The sequence below is a fragment of the Aspergillus heteromorphus genome (genome assembly GCF_003184545.1).
Source record: "Aspergillus heteromorphus CBS 117.55 chromosome Unknown BO70scaffold_52, whole genome shotgun sequence".
In the NCBI taxonomy this organism is placed as follows: Eukaryota; Fungi; Ascomycota; class Eurotiomycetes; order Eurotiales; family Aspergillaceae; genus Aspergillus; species Aspergillus heteromorphus.
Window position 1 is genome coordinate 56,647 of NW_020290457.1, and position 19,087 is coordinate 75,733.

The 19,087-nt window shown below is 53.6% G+C and overlaps 7 protein-coding genes across 7 annotated transcripts; 3 read left to right on the top strand and 4 right to left on the bottom strand.

Annotated features, from left to right (window-relative positions):
- Window positions 1-1,192, top strand: BO70DRAFT_346490 (uncharacterized protein). The gene is made up of 2 exons (XM_025541547.1): window positions 1-84; window positions 135-1,192. The coding sequence occupies exon 2, from the start codon at window positions 478-480 to the stop codon at window positions 1,156-1,158; it is 681 nt and encodes a 226-aa protein (XP_025394484.1). The 5' UTR covers window positions 1-84; window positions 135-477; the 3' UTR covers window positions 1,159-1,192.
- On the bottom strand, window positions 1,171-8,494 carry BO70DRAFT_366763 (glutamate synthase (NADH)). The gene is made up of 4 exons (XM_025544415.1): window positions 8,041-8,494; window positions 7,905-7,945; window positions 4,484-7,833; window positions 1,171-4,427 (listed from the first exon to the last, which is right to left on the bottom strand). The coding sequence occupies exons 1-4, from the start codon at window positions 8,214-8,216 to the stop codon at window positions 1,614-1,616; spliced, it is 6,381 nt and encodes a 2,126-aa protein (XP_025394485.1). The 5' UTR covers window positions 8,217-8,494; the 3' UTR covers window positions 1,171-1,613.
- A 2,864-nt stretch (window positions 8,495-11,358) lies between these two features.
- On the top strand, window positions 11,359-12,559 carry BO70DRAFT_187064 (uncharacterized protein). Its single transcript, XM_025538478.1, has 2 exons — window positions 11,359-11,485; window positions 11,734-12,559. Exon 2 carries the CDS (start codon window positions 11,820-11,822, stop codon window positions 12,438-12,440), a length of 621 nt encoding a protein of 206 aa, XP_025394486.1. The 5' UTR covers window positions 11,359-11,485; window positions 11,734-11,819; the 3' UTR covers window positions 12,441-12,559.
- A 1,758-nt stretch (window positions 12,560-14,317) lies between these two features.
- Window positions 14,318-14,987, bottom strand: BO70DRAFT_187112 (uncharacterized protein). Its single transcript, XM_025538479.1, has one exon. The coding sequence runs from the start codon at window positions 14,807-14,809 to the stop codon at window positions 14,378-14,380; it is 432 nt and encodes a 143-aa protein (XP_025394487.1). The 5' UTR covers window positions 14,810-14,987; the 3' UTR covers window positions 14,318-14,377.
- A 34-nt stretch (window positions 14,988-15,021) lies between these two features.
- BO70DRAFT_366767 (uncharacterized protein) lies at window positions 15,022-16,263 on the top strand. The gene has a single exon (XM_025544416.1). It carries the CDS (start codon window positions 15,271-15,273, stop codon window positions 16,114-16,116), a length of 846 nt encoding a protein of 281 aa, XP_025394488.1. The 5' UTR covers window positions 15,022-15,270; the 3' UTR covers window positions 16,117-16,263.
- Window positions 16,264-16,920: 657 nt separating this feature from the next.
- BO70DRAFT_356774 (SNARE domain- containing protein) lies at window positions 16,921-17,648 on the bottom strand (the record flags this gene model as incomplete). The annotated part of the gene is made up of 4 exons (XM_025541949.1): window positions 16,921-17,124; window positions 17,188-17,281; window positions 17,365-17,568; window positions 17,632-17,648. 4 exons carry the CDS (start codon window positions 17,646-17,648, stop codon window positions 16,921-16,923), a joined length of 519 nt encoding a protein of 172 aa, XP_025394489.1.
- Window positions 17,649-18,331: 683 nt separating this feature from the next.
- Window positions 18,332-18,883, bottom strand: BO70DRAFT_374985 (histone H2A.Z-specific chaperone CHZ1; the record flags this gene model as incomplete). The annotated part of the gene is made up of 2 exons (XM_025545001.1): window positions 18,332-18,523; window positions 18,725-18,883. 2 exons carry the CDS (start codon window positions 18,881-18,883, stop codon window positions 18,332-18,334), a joined length of 351 nt encoding a protein of 116 aa, XP_025394490.1.
- Between the last annotated feature and the right edge of the window lie 204 nt (window positions 18,884-19,087).

A 19,087-nucleotide genomic window follows, 5' to 3' on the forward strand; every position in this document is an offset into this window, starting at 1 on the left:
GCGAGTCGCAAGGCCGCCGCTGGTGCGGTCTAGAGGTCCTCAGTCACACGGCTCTTCTTTCCCCCCCCTCTTTCTGCCCTTCTCGTTTGTTGTCACCCTTTCTGGGGTTTACTTCCTATTCTGATGTCATGTAGATGGATACCTGTCCCCAGTGGGCTTCTGTACAATAGCATTAGCATATCATATCATCCCATATCTTTATCAAGGCAAATCGCCTCGTGCCACCTACCCGGGCTGAACAAGAGACCTCGATACCCCCCTGGACAAAGAGACAAAAAGACACCGGGAACCCTCCTCACGACGTGATGAAAGAGACATGCATCATACAATCACTAGCCATATCTCTTTGTTTGCCCGTCGTCGTCGACTATCTCCATTCTTTATAAAAGTATCCATATATGAGAAGAGACGAAGCCCTCCCTCGGCTCACTCGCATACAAATTTACCCAGTCCTCCTACCTCGTTTATCCCCCCTCAATGCAAGTACCCGAGGAGTACGCTCCCTGGGCTGCCTTTCAACTCTCCCCGAATCAATTCTACGCCATATTCAATCGCATGAAGGACATGCTAATCGCACCGCCTGTGGACTCCGACACTGACAGCGACAGCGACAGCGACGCCAGCAACGGAGGTACCATCCAAAGCCCTCCAACGTCGGGCGTCGCTGTCCCCCGTGGCAGAAAGAAAACCGTGCGCTGGGGTACGGTTGTGGAAATCCCTTATATCGAACCAATTAAGTCCCAGGGTAGTGGTGGCAAACGTGGCGAAGGCGACAAAAGAAAAGGAAAACACGCGCAGCGCTCACCACCGCGGTACCCCTCCAGACTGCATTCAATTCGGAAACCTCCCACCAAGGGTGACCAAGAAATGCTGTGCCAGAACCTCTGGAACCTGGCGCAGACGACCGAGCGTCGGTTGTTCTTGGCGTACGACTTGATGGAACAGATGGGGACGGACTTCATGGACAGCGTGATGCGGCAGGAAGAGGCGTTCCAGACTCTAATGGCTGACCAGCGGGCGCGGGCGGCGCAGCGGGCATTGGGCCAGCCGAGCCCTCCTCTGTCTCACGGGCGGAGCCAGAAGAGGAGGAGTCGGGCAGAGAGGAACCCCAGGCGCCATCATTCGGCGGAGGTCATCATCTCAGCTAGTTGGATGTAGCAGGGTTGGTTGTACTTTATTGAAAGAATGATTCGATTTGATATCGATATCCACCAGAATAGAATATGTACATGAAAATGAAATTGGCTGAAATGGCAAACGCTCCGACACCTTGCACATCTTTTGGTAGAGGAACAGAACGCTGCAGCACGTCACAAAGTCACCCTCGGGAAGCAGAGAACCAAAAAGAAAGAAAGAAAGAAGAAAGGAAATGACGGAAGAATAACCGTCAACAAACCCCCATCGAGTGACAAGGGAAAGCCTGCGAGGTAACGCAGACATGATCACAAAGACAATTGCCCCGTTAGATACAAAGACACCCAACATTTACCCGGTCGATGAACATTTTTCTCTTTTCGACATAGGAACTCATAGATTCATTGTCATCATGACAGGGCGCGAACCCATTAGCGCTGGAACCGGTCCAGCGGGGACGACCTGAACCCCGCAGGACTCTAGGCCGAAACGGTCTGCTGGGCAGTCTGGGGAACGGCATCAATGGCTGACCGGCGAACAATGCCACCAGTGACGGGGAGCTGAGAGCTGGTGCCCATCAGGAAGGAATCGACTTCCCGAGCACACTGGCGGCCTTCGTTGATACCCCAGACAATGAGGGACTGGCCACGACGGCAATCACCCGCAGCGAAGACGCCCGAGACGTTGGTGGAGTACTGGCCCGGAGGGGTCTTGACGTTCTTACGAGCGTCACGCTCGATTTCCTCTCCCAGAAGACGGTCCTCGGGGCCGAGGAATCCCATGGAGAGAAGGACAAGGTCCGCGGGGAAGAACTGCTCGCTACCCTCCACGGTCTTCATGTCCCAGCCGCCGGAAGCGCTCTTGGTCCACTCGACACGGACAGTGTTAATACCCTTGACGCGGCCACTTCCGTCGTCAACGAATTCCTTAGACATGACACAGTACTCGCGAGGGTCCTTGCCCATGTGGGTCTTGACCTCGGAGTGACCGTAGTCGACGCGGTAGATGCGGGGCCACTGGGGCCACGGGTTGTCACGGGCACGCTCCGGTGGAGGCTGAGGCAGCAACTCGAAGTTGGTGACGGATTTGGCACCGTGGCGAACAGAGGTACCGATGCAGTCATTACCAGTATCACCACCACCGATGACGACAACGTGCTTGCCCTTGGCGGAGATGTACGCGCCATCGGCAAGGTTGGAGTCCAGGAGCGACTTGGTGTTGCGGTGCAAGAATTGCATAGCGAAGTGAACGCCTTCGAGCTCACGCCCAGTTACCTTGAGATCACGGGCAACAGTTGCACCAGTTGCAATGATAACAGCATCGTTGGTCTTGCGAAGAGACTCCATGGAGACTTCCTCGTCGGGTCCAACAGGTGTGCTAGGTACGAATTGGATGCCCTCGGCAGCCATCAGGTCAATACGACGCTGCACGACCTTCTTGTCAAGCTTCATGTTGGGGATACCATACATGAGAAGGCCACCCATACGGTCGGCACGCTCGTAGACGGTAACGGTGTGTCCGGCACGGTTGAGCTGATCGGCAGCGGCGAGACCAGCAGGGCCAGACCCGATAATGGCAATGGTCTTACCGGTGCGAGTCTTGGGGGGGCGAGGAACCATCCAACCCATCTCAAAGCCGCGGTCAATGATGGCACATTCGATAGACTTGATACCAACGGGGTCCTCGTTGATGCCAAGGACACAGGCACCTTCACAGGGGGCAGGGCAGACACGGCCAGTAAACTCGGGGAAGTTGTTGGTCATGAGAAGACGGTTGAGGGCATCCTGCCACTGGTTTTGGAACACCAACTCGTTCCACTTGGGAATGATGTTGGAGATCGGGCAACCGGTATCGGATTGGCAGAAAGGAACACCGCAGTCCATGCAGCGAGCGGACTGGTACTTGAGTTCGTCCTCACTGAGGCGGTTGGAAAGCTCAGCCCAGTCACGAGTGCGAGTGGCCGGGTTACGGTATTTCTCACTGCGCCGGCTGTATTTCATGAAACCCCGGGTCTTGTCCAGAATGAGGGCCGAACGCTTCTTTTCGGTTTTCGAGTCACTGATGCTGTCCTCGATATCAAGCATCTCAGCCTTCTTGTCCCCATCAGCATGGGCCTTGGCCTTCTCCGAGGGAACTGGGGTGCTGGGGAGCTGGGGAAGAGAGAATTCGGCCTTCTTGGCGGCTTCAGCCTTGGCGGCTTCCTCCGCCAGGATGCGCTTGTAATCCGTGGGCAACACCTTGACAAAGTGAGGAAGGGCACGAGTGAAGTCCAGCAAGATACGAGCAGCCAGCTCCGATCCGGTGTAGTGGTGGTGGTCCTCGATCAAGCCACGGACAAAGGCAATCTCAGCGGGGTCTTCCAGGCCAGAGACCTCAACCATCTCCATGTTGACCTTGGAGTGAAAGTCCTGGTTCTTGTCCAAGATATAGGCGATACCACCAGACATACCAGCGGCAAAATTACGGCCGGTCGAACCAAGAACAAGAACGCGGCCACCGGTCATGTATTCACAACCGTGGTCACCAACGCCCTCCACGACAGCAGTAGCACCGGAGTTACGAACAGCGAACCGCTCAGCAGCCATACCGCGGAAGAAGCAAGTACCGCGAGTGGCACCGTAAAGACAGGTGTTGCCGACAATCACGTTCTCCTCGGCCTTGAATGCAGCGCCACGGGGAGGGTAGATGATGAGACGACCTCCAGAAAGACCCTTACCGATATAGTCGTTGGCATCACCCTCGAGCTCAAGAGTAATACCCGGGGCAAGGTAGGCGCCGAATGACTGCCCAGCAGATCCCTTGATGTTGGCGTGGATGGTGTCTTGGGGAAGACCCTCACCACCATAACGGCGACTGACCTGGTAAGACAGGGTGGCACCCATAGCACGATCGGTGTTAACAATATCACACTCAATCCGGCAAGGCAGACCCTTCTCCAACGCCAGCTCGGATTCGGCGATCAGCTTGTTGTCGAGACGAGTGTGCAGGCGATGGTCCTGTTTGCGGACGTTGTATGTAGCAACGCCAGGGCGCAGAGAGTGAGCGGGAGTAAGAATGAGTGAGAGATCAATCTTTTCCTGCTTGGCAGTCAGGGTGTCCTCCCTGACCTTGAGCAGCTCAGCGCGTCCAATCATCTCGTTCACGGTGCGGATGCCCAGCTTGGCCATGATGGCACGCATCTCATTGGCGAGATAGTAGAAGAAGTTGATCACATGCTCGGGCGTTCCCTGGAATTTGGCCCGAAGCGCCGGGTCCTGGGTTGCGATACCAACAGGGCAGGTATTCAAGTGACACTATATATTAGAATTAGCGATGTGATCAATGCGGGCCGAATGATAGGATGTCTTACCTTGCGCATCATGATACAGCCCATAGCGATCAAGGGAGTCGTGGCAAACCCAAACTCCTCTGCTCCGAGCAGACAGGCAACAGCAAGATCGCGGCCGGTACGGAGCTGACCATCAGTCTGAACAACAACACGTCCACGCAGATCGTTCAGTACAAGAGTCTGGTGAGTCTCTGCGAGACCCAGTTCCCAAGGGAGACCAGCGTACTTGATACCGGTCCAACGGGAGGCACCAGTACCACCATCGTGACCGGAGATCAAGATGTGATCGGCCTTCGCCTTGGCCACACCGGATGCGACGATACCAACACCAACCTCCGACACAAGCTTGACAGAAACACGGGCACGAGGGTTGGAACACTTGAGATCGTAGATGAGCTGCTTCAGATCCTCAATCGAGTAAATATCGTGGTGAGGAGGAGGCGAGATCAGACCGACACCAGGAGTAGAGTAACGAGTGTGAGCGATGGGTCCAACGACCTTGTGGCCAGGAAGCTCACCACCCTCTCCGGGCTTAGCTCCCTGGGCCATTTTGATCTGCAGTTCATCAGCATCGGCCAAGTAGTGCGAAGTCACACCAAATCGGCCGGAAGCAATCTGCTTGATCGCAGATCGCATCGTGTCGCCATTCTCAAATCTCTTGCTCCGCTCAGCATCCTCACCACCTTCACCCGTGTTTGATTTTCCACCAAGGCGATTCATAGCAATGGCGAGAGTAGAGTGAGACTCCATGGAGATAGATCCGTAAGACATAGCACCAGTAACAAACCGACGAACAATTTCAGTCCATGGCTCAACCTGGTCAATAGGAATGGGTGTCCGCTGCTCGAAGTCGAAGTCGAGCATACCACGAAGGGTACAGTTCTTGATCTGCTCATGCTCGGCCTTGGCGTATGCTTCGTACGACTTGTCATTCTTTGTGCGTACAGCATCCTGCATGTTTGCAATGCTGACAGGGTCGTTGATATGCTCTTCACCTCCATCACGCCAGTGGTACTCGCCGGATTCGGGGAGACCAGGGATGTCGATGATCTCACGAGAAGGGTATCCACGTTCGTGGAAAGCAAAAGCATCCTGGGCAATGAGTTCGAACGTCAGGCCACGAATGCGGCTTGCGGTACCCGAAAAGCAGCGGTCAATGACACTGTCATCAATACCAAGGGCCTCGAAGATTTGAGCACCCTTGTACGACTGAAGGGTAGAGATACCCATTTTGCTCATAACCTTTAGGATACCACCATCACAGGAGGCCTTGTAGTTCTCGATGACCTTCTCATCAGGGAGCTGCTTACGGATCAGCTTCTCCCGGTTCATCTTCAGGATACACTCCATCGCGAGGTAAGGATTAATGGCATCAGCTCCATAACCAACAAGGACACACATGTGATGCACTTCACGAGCCTCGGCAGTTTCCACAACCACCGCAGCAAGGGATCTCCATTTGTTGCGGACCAGATGGTGATGGACAAGACCAGTCGCCAAGAGGGCAGATACAGGAACCCTGTCCGCACTTGTGGCGCGGTCCGAGAGCACCAGCATCTTATCACCATTCTGGATGGCCTCAGTCGTAGCATCGCAGATGGCATCGAGGGCCTCAAGGTATCCTGGCACACCCTTGCTCTTCTCGAAAGTGATATCAATGGTCTTCACAGTCCAATCCTTGTGGGCTTGGTTGATGTTCTTCAGCGCATTAAACTCGGGAATGCTCAGGATGGGAGAGGGAAGCAACAGACGGTGGCATTGGGACTGCTCCATCTCCAAGAGGTTGCCTTGCGGGCCAACATAGCATTCCAAAGACATGACAACCGCCTCTCGAATGGGATCAATGGGAGGGTTGGTGACTTGGGCAAAAAGTTGGCGGAAGTATTCGTAGAGCAGGCGAGGCTGCTTAGCAATGCAAGCCAACGGGGCGTCGTTACCCATGGAGCCAAGGGCCTCCTTGGAGTCAGCAGCCATCGGACCCAGGAGCAGACTAACTTGCTCGAAGGAATAGCCGAAAGACTTCAACCGAGGATCGTTTTGGATGGTTGACTCGTCCAAGGTGTAGCTAAGATCCACATTCTGCGCATCCAGCCTCTCCTTGATGGCAGGCAGCTTCAGAAGCTCCTTGTCCAGCCATGAAGCGAAGTCATGTCTGTGAGAAACAGTGTACTTGAGCTCAGAGTCATCGATGATTCGGCCGGCCACGGTGTCAACCAGGAGCATCTTTCCAGGCTGCAGGCGACCTTTCTGAACCACGCGCTCAGGATCGATGTCCACTGCACCGACCTCAGACGCACAGATAATGCGGTCATCATCCGTCACATAGAAACGACAAGGACGCAATCCGTTACGGTCGAGGTTAGCACCACAGTAACGACCGTCGGAAAAGGTGAAGAGAGCCGGACCATCCCATGGCTCCATCTGACAAGCTGCCCATTCGTAGAAAGCCGCCTTGGACGGATCCATGGCTGGGTTGTCTTGCCATGCTTCGGGGATCATAAGCATGACCGCCTCGGGCAGAGAGAGCACACCATTGATCATCAACAGTTCAAGGACGTTATCAAAAGCAGCAGAGTCGGAACCACCATCCTCAACAATGGGGTACAGTGAGTCGAGCTCGTCTCCGAAGATGTCCGACTTCAACACACCTTCTCTAGCCCGCATCCAGTTTTTGTTGCCGCGAAGGGTGTTGATTTCACCGTTGTGGGCGGCCCAGCGCAGAGGCTGCGCACGGTCCCAAGAGGGGAATGTGTTGGTGGAGAAACGAGAGTGAACAAGAGCAAAGTGACCTTCGTAGTCAACATTGACCAAGTCGTGGTAGTACTGGTATACCTGAACAGGGGCCAGTTGACCCTTGTAAACAATGTTCCGGTTGCTCAGGGAGCAAAGGTAGAACCAGTTGGCAAGGCCAATGACGTGGGTAGCCCGCTTTCGCAGAACATACAGTTGACGCTCGAAGGTCTTCTCGTCGAACGACTCTGGGTCGGTAATTTCTGGCTTGTTTCCTTCACCATAGGCCGACTTCAACACCACAAAAGGCTGCATAATAATCGGCTCTCGCGACAGAGCAGCAGGACCCAGAATGGTCGAATCGCGAGGAACATCACGCCAACCCAGCACCCGTAGCCCCAAAGATGTAGCAATTTCCTCAAAGGAGGCAATAGACTCTTTCAGGGATACTTCGTCAGGCTTGAAGAACAGGTTGCCGACCGCATACTGGCCAAGAGGAGGGAGGTCAACTCCAACCTCACGGGCAAAGTTCTTGATGAAAAACTTGTGGGGGATACTGGTCATCAATCCAGCACCATCGCCGTCGCGTGCATCTGAGCCAACGGCACCACGGTGCGTCATGTTACAGAGCAAGTTGCGAGCTGTGAGAGAGGCGAGGGTTAACCATTAAGATACCATGGCCCAGTGGCTGAGTTGGGATATGAATTCTTACCATCACTGACAATTTTGTGGCTAGGCTTTCCCTTGATATGGCTGCAGATCAAAGCAAGTTGCGGTTAGCAGGTCTCTTCTTCCAAGTCTCAAGTCGGACAACTGGGGCCCATTGGGCCGTTCTGTTGGGAACTTACGCAGCGAAGCCTACACCACAAGCATCCTTCTCGTACTCGGGGTCATAGAGACCCTGCCTCTCGGGCAGAGTGTTGGCCCAGCCATATCCCTTCTTTGGCTGGTACTCCGAATACTCATTCGGTTTCTGCTCTTCCACTATAGATTGGCCATAGATTTCCTCCAAGTTCAGACCCATTCTTCCGCCGATGGCCGACAGAGAATGGAATGGCAAAACTAGGGGGAGTGGTGGTTGCTGTTGGGAGGGGGGGTCGCCGCGGAGCAAGTCGGGGCGCGGGGGTGGTAGATAAGAAGGTCTATGTCGTCACAGATGGGACCGGAGTCACGGACGCGGGCAAGGAATGGGGCAATCGAAGAGAGTCTCTTTGATGTCCCAGCGTCTGGCTCCGAGTGTGATGGAAGTGTAAGAAGAAGGAGAGGGAGAGGGGAAAGGAAAGAAAAGAGTAAGAAAGACAGAGGAGGGGAGAGAGGGACGGAGGGAGGAGGGGGGGGGGGGGGGAAGTGTAGTAATAATAAAAAGGGCAACCGAGCGGGAAATCGGAGTCAGGACGGGGGGCTGCGGTCCGGGGTGTTCACGTCGACTCCGATTCTGGGTCCCAGACCAGTAGCAGCCAGGTAAGATTGGAGGTATGGCTCCGTACAGGGTACCCTGTATGTACCCTCCCCAGCCCTGGGCGGACGAAGTAGGAACACAAGAGAAATGGCGGGTGAGTCCACCGTAACTACGACGGTGTACCAGGTACTAGGTAGTATCATTGTTTCTACTATGTACGGCAAATGGGAAAGTAAAAATACGACGGTGGAGATCCATAGAGGACTCCCGTGGCAAATCGTAGCTTGTCCTGCGTGTACAGCAGGCTACTGTAAGGCAAGGTGGGAAAGCCGTGGTGACGGGCGCAGGGAAAGGGAACTAATGCCCGGGGTGGCAGATGGCAACCATTTCTACCTAGCGCCTACCGACTCGGTAAGGGGATTATTGATGGATGGATTGATTGAAAGAGGGAGGGAGGAGGGAGAGGGGGTGGGGGGGAGAATGCCGATTCCCTCGTTTCAGCAGTAGTTTCACCCATCTCCCCCTCCTCTTCCCCCTATACCACAGTACTACATATGCTTGTCTGTCAGTGTTTGCGATGCCAGAGGGGGGGGGAAGGGGGAGGGGGAAATGATGTAGCTATTGTACAATGAACGATCGACAAGCATAGGTTTCCTTTGTCATTCTTCTTTTCCCTTGAGGTTCAACATTGTGCAGAAGGCAAAGGACATCACATCCATCTAGTGGCTCGCCTTGACTCATGGGAGTGGTGTGGTGTATTGTAGACCATGCCTGAGAAAGAAACCTTTTCCACCTGGCTCGAGGCATGTAGAGTGAGTAGTGATTACTGCACTCCAGACGGGGATTTGTTCTAGAGAAGGAGATAAGACAACGCCCACCAATCAGGGCGGGGGCTTTACAACTTTCGCAGAAAGATTAGGTTTTGGCTACGTCAAGATCCAGGCCAGTGGGGCGGGCCAAAAAGAAGGAAAAGGGAAACAGAAAAGGTTGTCTGTCCACTGACGGCGCTAGTGGGACCTGTGGGAGACGATTTACACGGCTTAGGCAGGAGGCTAGCCGTAGTTAGTCCCGTCGGTTGCAACTTACCGTCCTCGGTATCGAACGGTAACGGGTTTTCGTCCGTTCCCTTCCTCATTACCGTTACGGGAATCTTCTCCAATTCTATCTCCCGGACTCCAAGGGATTATTGGGGGAACTACTTATATGTTATTAATGCACTGCCTCGGAGTGGGAAGGGAACGCTTTCCTGGGCAGCGCACTCTAGATACTCGATACACAGACTGACTTCAGCCATTTTCATTCAATGTGCACATATACTGAGGTTAGATACCGAAGGGACACAGCATCGGGGTAAAAGAGATACTTCTTTCCTACCTACGGGTCACAGAAACCTTTCGAGGTCGGATCAACAAGAGCATGATCATCATGATGTTTGCCATGCCAATGATTGGAGAGCCTGCCCCAGTGGCCTGTTCCACTCAGGTCTCTCTCTCTCTCTCTCTCTCTCTCTCTCTCTCTCTCATCAGGAGACTGTACCTTGTAGGTTGGTCATCCTTTGACCCAAAGTAGGAAAGCTACCCATACACTCGCAACTCGTCGTGTCAATTCGGACTGTGGTCTTCCTCCAACCCTACTCCGGAGATTCCTTGCTAGCAGCAAGAGAACTACTTTTCAAGTGCCAAGTCATCAGTCTATCCACCTTGGCTTGTTCGTACTCCTTCCACGATGGTATAGCCTTGGCCGAAGTACTTTTCCCCTCTGGTGGTGAACGTTTGTCCAATGCCTAGAGCATCATGGGAAGGCCAGCCAGCCAAATCTTACTACTCAAAGTAACGCTACATCACCCAAGGTTCCTTCCATCTCTCTTCCACTATCCAGCGAGTCCAGGGCCCATCGAGGTAAACGATTGGGCGTTGTGGCAGTGGGGCAGCGCAGGGATACAGTGCTTATCCCCGATTCTGTCCCAAACAGCTGGTCGGCCTGTGCTGAAAGATGCCCTCTGCAGTCTGCACATGGAAGGTTGCCGGTAGTCATCCCCCAAAGCAGCCTGGGCAATCCGGAAAACGGGACTGATCCGGACGAGCAAGACTGCGAAAACAAACCCACCATGTTGTACCTCGGGATTTGCTTGGCAGGCACTAGAAGTTACATCGGAACAGTAAGGAGATGGGGGTGCCAAGACTCTTATTACTATGTATAAGAGAAATCAGAAGCAGGGTGAAGGAGCGACCGTTGTAGTCATAGTAATCCAAGAGAGCGTACGGTGTGTGTCCGTATATCCTCAATATGTCCACGGCGAGAGGAGGAAGTGTCAGGGTTCTTCCCGCCTGGATCAGACCTATCCTGTCAGTCAAACTCGTCGCCACAGTATATGCGAGTCCAAGTAGTGTGAGAACTGAGAAGCTTGGGAAGTACATCCGGAAGGTGATGACTCGCTCTTCCGAGTACTGCTTGCTTAGTCGTGCCTACCTACACTGTCCAAGTGCTTAAGTACCTGCCTAAGTACTACTTGGGTAGCACCTATCGATTGAGTAGCGTGCAGCACTGCCCATTGTAAATCGATCAATCGGATACAATGGCGGTTCTGCCGGGCAGTCAATTAATTAGTACCAGGTACTAGGTAGTAATAGTAGAGAGGCCGCACGCGCGGCCTGCAACTCCAAGAGATGACTCCGAGTACTTAGTAGTCGTCTCGCGTACGCAGCTGGACCGAGGACCCTAACAAAGTACATGCTTCCCTTACCTACCGTCCGACCTAGAACTAAAATTTGCATACCCCACGCTCTACGCTCCGTTGCAGGTGGTCGGGCGATCAGAGGAAAGTTGGTAACTTTGGCGGTTACAAGTGCATACGGGGTCGGGGCCGGTATATGTATTTTTGGCGAGAACGAATGGTGGGTAAATTACTGGCACGGAGCGGTACCACCACCACCACCGCAGCAGCAGCAGCAGCAGCAGCAGGTGGTTGTTGTCCGCCCAGGCCGTCAGCCAAACCCTTCCGACAACGGCCAAGCTGGGCGCCTTTCCCTTTCCGTCCCGGAATCCCTCCCTCCCTCCCTCCCCTCTTCCCCCCCCCCTCTTCCTCTCAAAAATCCCAACCCCTCTCCGGGCCACGTTCCCTTCCTGCTGACTAGCATGCTAGGCCGCCGAATAGCAGCCGCCTAAGCTCCCGTGGCCTCCCCCGCCGATTTCGGGGCTCCCGGGACGCACCTTGCATTGCCGGAATGAATGTCTGTGGAAGTGTGGGTGTCCCGTTGGAGTTTCTCCAGCTCATTTCTTGAGGTCATCCAACCGCTTATCAGGCACACCCTTCAAATAGCTGCATTCTTACTCGACGCCATCCCTTTTGACCCTCTGGCTGCGGTGGCTCGATCTCCCAGCCCTCCTTCTATTATTGACTGGCACTCAGGGCCTTTTCCTGGGGAAAACCCACTTCCCCCCCGTGGAATAATGGCCACGCCCGCGGCAGGCTGGAGTGGTGGCCGGAGTCGCAAGTACGGACTACGGAGGACTAGGGTAGGACCGCGACCGTCAATGGGCCCCGACCAATGGGCATGCACGATGGGAGAAACCACTGACCCCCCCCCCGGAAATACGAGCGGCGGTAGTGGTGTACGCATGGCCGGGATGCGCCCCAGCGCGCCCATCCCACCGACTGCATCCTTCCTTCTTGTTCTACTTACTTTGTGTCTACTAATTGCGTATCTAGATTGTTCTGGGTACTACCGAGTACTAATCTACAATCTATACACCCTTACCGTACGGAGTACCGAGTACCACCCCGTTAATCATCCCCTCCTCCCTCTCGGAATCGCCTGGATAGCCGTAGGGATTCCGACCCTGGTCTGATAAGAGCGTACTCGAAATAATCTTATGATAATCGTAATACATAAATAAATTGATTTCCAATCCTCAGCCCCCTCGAGTTTCCTGGACGGTGTGTCCATCTACTACTGGTTGCCAGATTCAGGAATCCCACCACGCCAACCCTTCACAACCCTCGACAGGCACCGGGAAACAGTTGGAGCTAGTGAGTAGCACCTCCCAGTTCTCGTGAGCGCGAATGTGACCCAATTGGATAGTTGGATGACGGTGCTGGCTCCAGCTCTGCGGGATACTACCAGTCTACCACCACAGTCCCATCTGTCGCCTTCGCGCTGCATAGGAGCACCCCCGAAGTTGTCTCGGCCGATCAACAAAATCCGAACGGGTTATACCACCATCCTGTGGGTTGTTGTTCCCATGACCAGGACCACTGGGCACAATATGGCGACTCCCCAATCATATTCTCAAGGGATGGAATGATTGATCGCTACGGATTATTGACATACAAGAGTATGGAGTACTCCGTACTCCGTACTATCCTAGGAATCCGACGGAGAGGTGATCGTGCAACCAGCAGCTGCTGTGTCACCTTCTCGCTAGCTCCAATCGGCGCAACCGCCGTTCAGCCTTCCGGCTTCCAAGCCTTAATATAATAGCAGCAATAATTCCAGGCCGGATCCATCCATGCGCCTGGTAATCACATGATCTGGCGGAGATGCCCATCTTTACAGCGCCCGGTTTCTCCCGATGTTTCCTGTCCAGTCTTGTCCGCTTTAGGCTCACCGAACGTGACCTTGGGATGGAGCGGGAAATTGCAACTCCTCGGGCGTTTCCGGGATGAGAGGGCGGAAGCGGCCGAAAATCGGACGGCTGGATTACACAGGAGCTGTCCGTCCGGTAACTATCTAACCCGCGGCCAGGTACTACTCGGTGGTTTGGGCTATGGATTATTGTTGTTGCCCTTCCAATGCGTTGTTGTGTTGGCCACTCAGTACCGATTTATTACGGCCGATGACGGTTAGCCTGACGGTGCTGCAGAGAAGAGGGCCGCTGATTTGTCTCGATCTGACTGGATATCGTTTGGATCTAATCTTCAGGGCTAACCTAGCGGCGCTGCTACTGCGACTACTACTGCCACTGCCACTGTCTTTGCCCCCAAGGCAACGCTGCATCCCTGCAAAGGACATTTGAGAATCTCAGATCAACGTCGTGGGTGGATTTGGTGGAGTAGAGTACTCCGTCCATGGCCTGATTCTTCGGCCTCGTTGTACGGAGTACTTCATACTCCTCCCGCTGGCCGTCGTTGCCATGTTCCTCGTGATCCTTGTGCATGCATGGTGTACACGCGGAGAACCACGGAGGATGCGGGTGTTCACTGTGGGCTGATGCTAGCACTGGTGCGGAGATGTATACAAAGTCTCGCCAAAGCATCCTTGCTCGTTTTGCCCTGAATAGTAGGGCAGAACTGAGCCGATGGTCCGGCCTTACACTACTCCCTCTCTCTGGTGACAGATTTGATGCTACTACTGTTGTTCATGGTGCCACCTGGGACCAGTTCCACTGTGTATTATGCGTAGAGTGGACGGAGTTAGGGTTAATGCTATCTGGGTATTTAGTAGCTGGGAGCATCAATTGAACGAACTTCGCCGTAAGGAGCACTGAGAGACTACATACACCCTCTCTAGAGGAAAGGGGGAGACATTAGTAAAAAGATGACGAATAACTATTATATCCTGTTGGCACCTTTTGGACAGGAACATTGTGTTCTATATTTCATTTGGCAATGATAATAGTACTACTAGTAACCGGGGCCCAGTATTTGCCCAAATACACATACTATATATATATACATATCCATATCCATATCCATATCCATGCGGATAACATACCCGTAACACAACCATGAATCATGAATGGCACCAGTACTGGTCAAATACATGTTCCCCCCAAAGAAAAAGTTATCAATGGCAGCAATGGCCAGCCCACCAACCAACTCCCAGCAACCTACAAGACATGGGGAACTCCCGATCGGTTACACAGATCTGACTTGACGGAAGCCGAGCTCTGGAGATCCCCGCGCGGGAGCTTGTCTGCTTTTGTTTTGGTTCCCCTCGCAACTTCGTTTCTCCAACTTCCATCCTCCTCGGCTTCAGCTGCACTTGCAACCCTGGAAAATCCTTGCCCGTCAGATCGAACAAAGACGTCTTTGCAGAGCTGGACTTGTGCAGACCCGTGATTGAAACTACGACCCCCCCCCCAATACAAACTCGGCTGGGAAAGCTCCTCGCCTCCAAAGGAAGAACGACAACGACAACAACAACAACAAGAGGAAGACCTTGAACGTATCGCTCAATTAGCCGGGTCTTATTCAACCTGAAACCTACAACCGCCATTAATACCAATCCTATCTCATATCTCTATCTCGGGGTACGCGAAAACAAGCGTTTTCCGACGTCCACTATGCTCTCGCTTCCGCTCATCACCCCCCGCGATGTACGTGATGTGATGTCAAGGCCACCCTCGACCAGCACCCGGCGTCCAGGTCCCTTACGCTATATTCTTTAAACTGTGCCTAAGTATAATGCTGACCTGGCTCCTCGTATAGTCCCATGAGCTCTGGTTCGGCTCCTCCCAACCCCACCGTTCCTCATCGCACCACCACCCCTCCCCGGGAGAGGCGCAGGCAAGCTCCCGTCGCAATGGCCATAACCCACTGAATGGACGCAGCTCGTCCACCGTCTCGGGGAATATGCTATCGTCGTTACTCTTGGAAGAACGCGCCCTGCGCGCACGCAAAAGCAATATCGCCTCTTTCGGATACTCGTGGATCAAACCGGCAGGATGTCCCAAGACTATGTTGGGGATGAAGGAGGAGGAGGCCGAAAGGGAAGAGGCTCTGGCTGCCGCCGCTGCCGAGATGGCTGCCGCTGCTGTTGCGGCAGACCAGGGCGTCGACGGGATGGATGAGTTCGGAGGTCAGACGCAGGGTACAATGGATGGTGATGGGCAGGACGATACAGGAATGGAGAGGGACTTGGATGACGATATCCCGGACGCGGATGCTGATGGACTTATTGAAGAAGGGGAGGAGGGGCTTGAAGAAGATGATGTTGTGGATGAGGAAGGTTACATGGAGCGTGATCTGGACGACGACATCCCTGAGGCGTTCCCGGATGAGGACGATGAGGAGGAGGAGGATGGGGATTTGGGCGAAGAGAATGACGAGTTCAACAATCAACCGGATCTAGATGGGGAGATCCCCAGCGCAGCCGAAGAGGACTACGAGGACGATATGAGTGAAGAGAACGGAATGGCGCGTGATCTGGACGACGATATCCCGGAGGCCGCCGAGAACCAGTACGAGCAGGAAGAGGAATGGCAACATACGGATACGGACGCCGAGTTTGACGATGAAGAGGATGTCAGTTTCTCGCAGGACCCCTTCACACAGAGTTTTCGCGTCAGTACAACCAGCAGTCGCGGCCTGCCGCCGCCTCCCGTTCGACGAGAGAGAGGAACGGAGGCTCAACGGCGGTTCCTACAGCGTTGGAGCGGAGGCGGCGATGCCTTCGACACCAGCAGCATGCTTGTGGATGAGGAGGATCTCCGCGCCTCTTTGGCTAGCCAGGCCAGTCGACGAAGCCTTTTTGGCCGATTTCCACGCCGTCGAACCGGAGGACCGAGAGACAGCCTGGAATGATTTTGCCTTTGCCGTTATATTCCCATAACGGTGTCCTATATCCCTGTATTATACCCTAATACTGTATGGCGATGGAGTCTTTGGTTCGTCGTGAATAAACGCTAGGTAGTCTATCTGGACCGAATGGTAAATAAATGCATAAGGAGGGAAGTCCTTAGCTTATATAGACTGGCTGAATTGCGATTGACTTACGTAGGGTGCTTGATGACTGTGTATTGCAAGGGAACGAGACACTCTATACTGTATTCTTCATTGATTCTCACCAAGACATGTTCAAAAGCAAATGTACTATGCCAGAGAATGCACCTGTAGGGGCAAACGAGCGAAGCAGATGTAATTGGGGTATGGAGATCATATATACACCTGATGGTACAGCAAGGAAAAAAAGCAGATAACAGGTCATCTGGAGATCAGATAGAGTAGCTATGAATAGAAGAAAGGCTAGCTCAAACTCCAAGCATGCATTATCATCAAGGTAGGGGAACAATTCAGGATATGACGACAAGCAAGATAGGTTCACTGGCACTCGCAGCAAGAACCGTGTGCCAATATGGGTTCTTATGTGCAAGATCAGATGTAAACGATGTGCGAGAAACGCCGTAATCCACAACTCATCCTTTCCAAAAGTAGCCAAGGTATTAAGGTAAAGGTCGACAAACAAGGCCATGCGATTGCGCCAGGTAGAGAAAGAGCTCTTCAGATAGGGAGTTTGCATCCCGGACTGAAGAACGAAAGTAATTGAACAGTGACGGTTTATAGTCGCCCGATAGAGATACCATGGTACTCACTAGTATGGATTGCCGATCAGGTCAACCACACGTACGCAAAGAGCAAGAAGACGGCGACGAAGAAAGCGAACCACACTCGCCAGCCAACACCAGTGCGCTCCGCCATCCGCAGCATACGATTCATATTCCCGCGGAGGCGGACCCGGGTGTTTTCGAAGGTGTTGTTGAGATCGGAGATAGTCGAGGTATCGCGAATCTCATCGCCAATCGCAACCGTGAGCTGACACCACAGCATTAGCATTGTGTATTTATTTGACGGGTCTCCCAAGACGGAAGCACTCACATCCTTCAACATCCTGACTTTGGCGCTGATGCCTTCAACTTCGGTGTCATTTTGCGACTCTAGGTGGGAGAGAACGGCATCGGAATAGTGGCCTCTGTATGCCATTACGGTAAGCACAAGCATCTCGCGCGAGCAGAATTGTCGCCCATCTCCATCTCAGCGGCCGGGGCAGCTTACTTGGCGTTTGGGGTCGCAGCTCGATATCCAGCCGTCGCACCGCCGTTCAAGGAGCTATCTCCGGCCGGGGGAGTGTAGGCCCCATATCCGTATCCACCTATGCGGCCAGGGGATTTACTGGCGGGTCGGGAATCGCCACCGTATGAGTCAAAGAGGGATGAGGAAGCACGAGGATCGCGCTGGTGGAGATTTGAGCGTGGGAATCTACCGACTAGCGATCAGTACAAGCTGACGAGAAAGGCTGGGGAATTGGGGGGGTGAGCATACCGTGAAGCCATAACCATAACAGATCGTCAAGGGAATAAAGGGAGGGATGTGCTAGGCACACCAAAAGGTATCGTCGGCAAACCAATCAAAGGCAGGTGGCGTGCATGTCGGAAACCGAGGGTGTAGATACAGGGAAAGAGTCCCTGAAGGAGGAGCGAGGAATGGCGAAAGGAAGACGGACCGTCGTCGCGATGGTCGTTGCGGAGGGCAAGAACAAACAGTGTGGCGGTGGCCCGTTCGAGTCCGCTCACGTGAGCCGCTCTGTCACCATTACTTCTAGTAATACATACGGGCAACACTACGGAGTACATGAGAGAGGATTTATCTGAAGAATCTTGAGTGACATTGGAGTGCTTGTTTCAAGACGAGTGCTTCCTATTATCCCAATAGCGAGTCGATAGTCGCCGCCGATCCCAGCCAAGCAGACCACAGAATGGCACCTATGTAAACGGAGACACATCCAGAGACGACGGACAAAAGGCCACAACTACCATGACCTGTATCCAGTCCGAGCAAAAAACGTAAACCCATGAGATGGCTAGAAAGATGAAAGCGTAACCGGCATGCCCGAACCGAAGAACCCCTCAAAAGACCCTGCCTGCGCCTGCCATCCAATTTCCCATTCGCGCTCGCCGCCCCTATGTTGTTGTTGTTGTTGTTGTTGTTGTTGTGATTTTTGGAGTCATGAATCGGTATCGTTCTAGTCGCGCATCTTGTCATCATCATCCTCATCCGCTCCGACGTAGTCGTCGTCTTCGTCGTCCTCGTCATCCATCTCCTCGCCCTTCAATTTCTCGGCCGCCTCCTGGTAGTCGATGGTCTTTCCGCGCGTACGACGGCCACCAGAGATGATGTTATCGGCGGAGATGGGCTCCAGGTTGTCACCGTCGTCCTCTTCATCGGCTAGTCAAGGGAAGAGGTTAGCATCACGCTCGTTAACGGCGCTGCCTGGAAACTAGCGTGGGAACGACCAGTCCAGCAATCGAATGGTGGAATCAAGAAGCGTACCTTCATCGACCTGGATCCTCACAAGAGGGTATGTCAGTAAGCCATAGAATTCGCCTTAGTCGGGCCATTTCATCAGAGCTCTCACCATTTCTTCGCCCTCGCTCTCCTCGCTCTCATCATCATCCATGGAAACATCACGAGCAGGATCCGTCGCCTTGCCCTTGCCCTTGTCCCAGGCAGCAGCATCGGGGGCATTGGAGGCAGGGTCGAAGCCCGCAGCCGTGGATCTGTTGTTGTCGCCCATGGTGATGGTGTTTGCGGAAGGAGGTGTCGGAGTAAACGCGCAGAGGCAAGCAGAAGAAGGTCCGGAGGGCGGAGGAAGAAGAACTGGCAAGGAAAAGGGATGCCAATTCAGGGGGGAAAGGTGCAGAGAGGGTTGAGTTTAAGTAGTTGTAGACGTTGTCGAGGTGCAGAGGATAAAGCGAGTGCTTGTCGCAAGGGGAGATTC

What these genes read in the sequence shown, in the direction of transcription:
- BO70DRAFT_346490 (XM_025541547.1), top strand. Translation starts at nt 478, where the DNA reads ATGCAAGTACCCGAGGAGTACGCTCCCTGGGCTGCCTTTCAACTCTCC.
- BO70DRAFT_187112 (XM_025538479.1), bottom strand. Translation starts at nt 14,809, where the DNA reads ATGGCGGTTGTAGGTTTCAGGTTGAATAAGACCCGGCTAATTGAGCGA.
- BO70DRAFT_366767 (XM_025544416.1), top strand. Translation starts at nt 15,271, where the DNA reads ATGTTGGGGATGAAGGAGGAGGAGGCCGAAAGGGAAGAGGCTCTGGCT.
- BO70DRAFT_187064 (XM_025538478.1), top strand. Translation starts at nt 11,820, where the DNA reads ATGTCTGTGGAAGTGTGGGTGTCCCGTTGGAGTTTCTCCAGCTCATTT.
- BO70DRAFT_366763 (XM_025544415.1), bottom strand. Translation starts at nt 8,216, where the DNA reads ATGGGTCTGAACTTGGAGGAAATCTATGGCCAATCTATAGTGGAAGAG. An exon ending in TGTGGTGTAGGCTTCGCTGC is followed by an intron (nt 7,946 to 8,040) that starts GTAAGTTCCCAA and finishes TTTGATCTGCAG; the next exon opens with CCATATCAAGGGAAAGCCTA. An exon ending in GCTGTATCATGATGCGCAAG is followed by an intron (nt 4,428 to 4,483) that starts GTAAGACATCCT and finishes TCTAATATATAG; the next exon opens with TGTCACTTGAATACCTGCCC.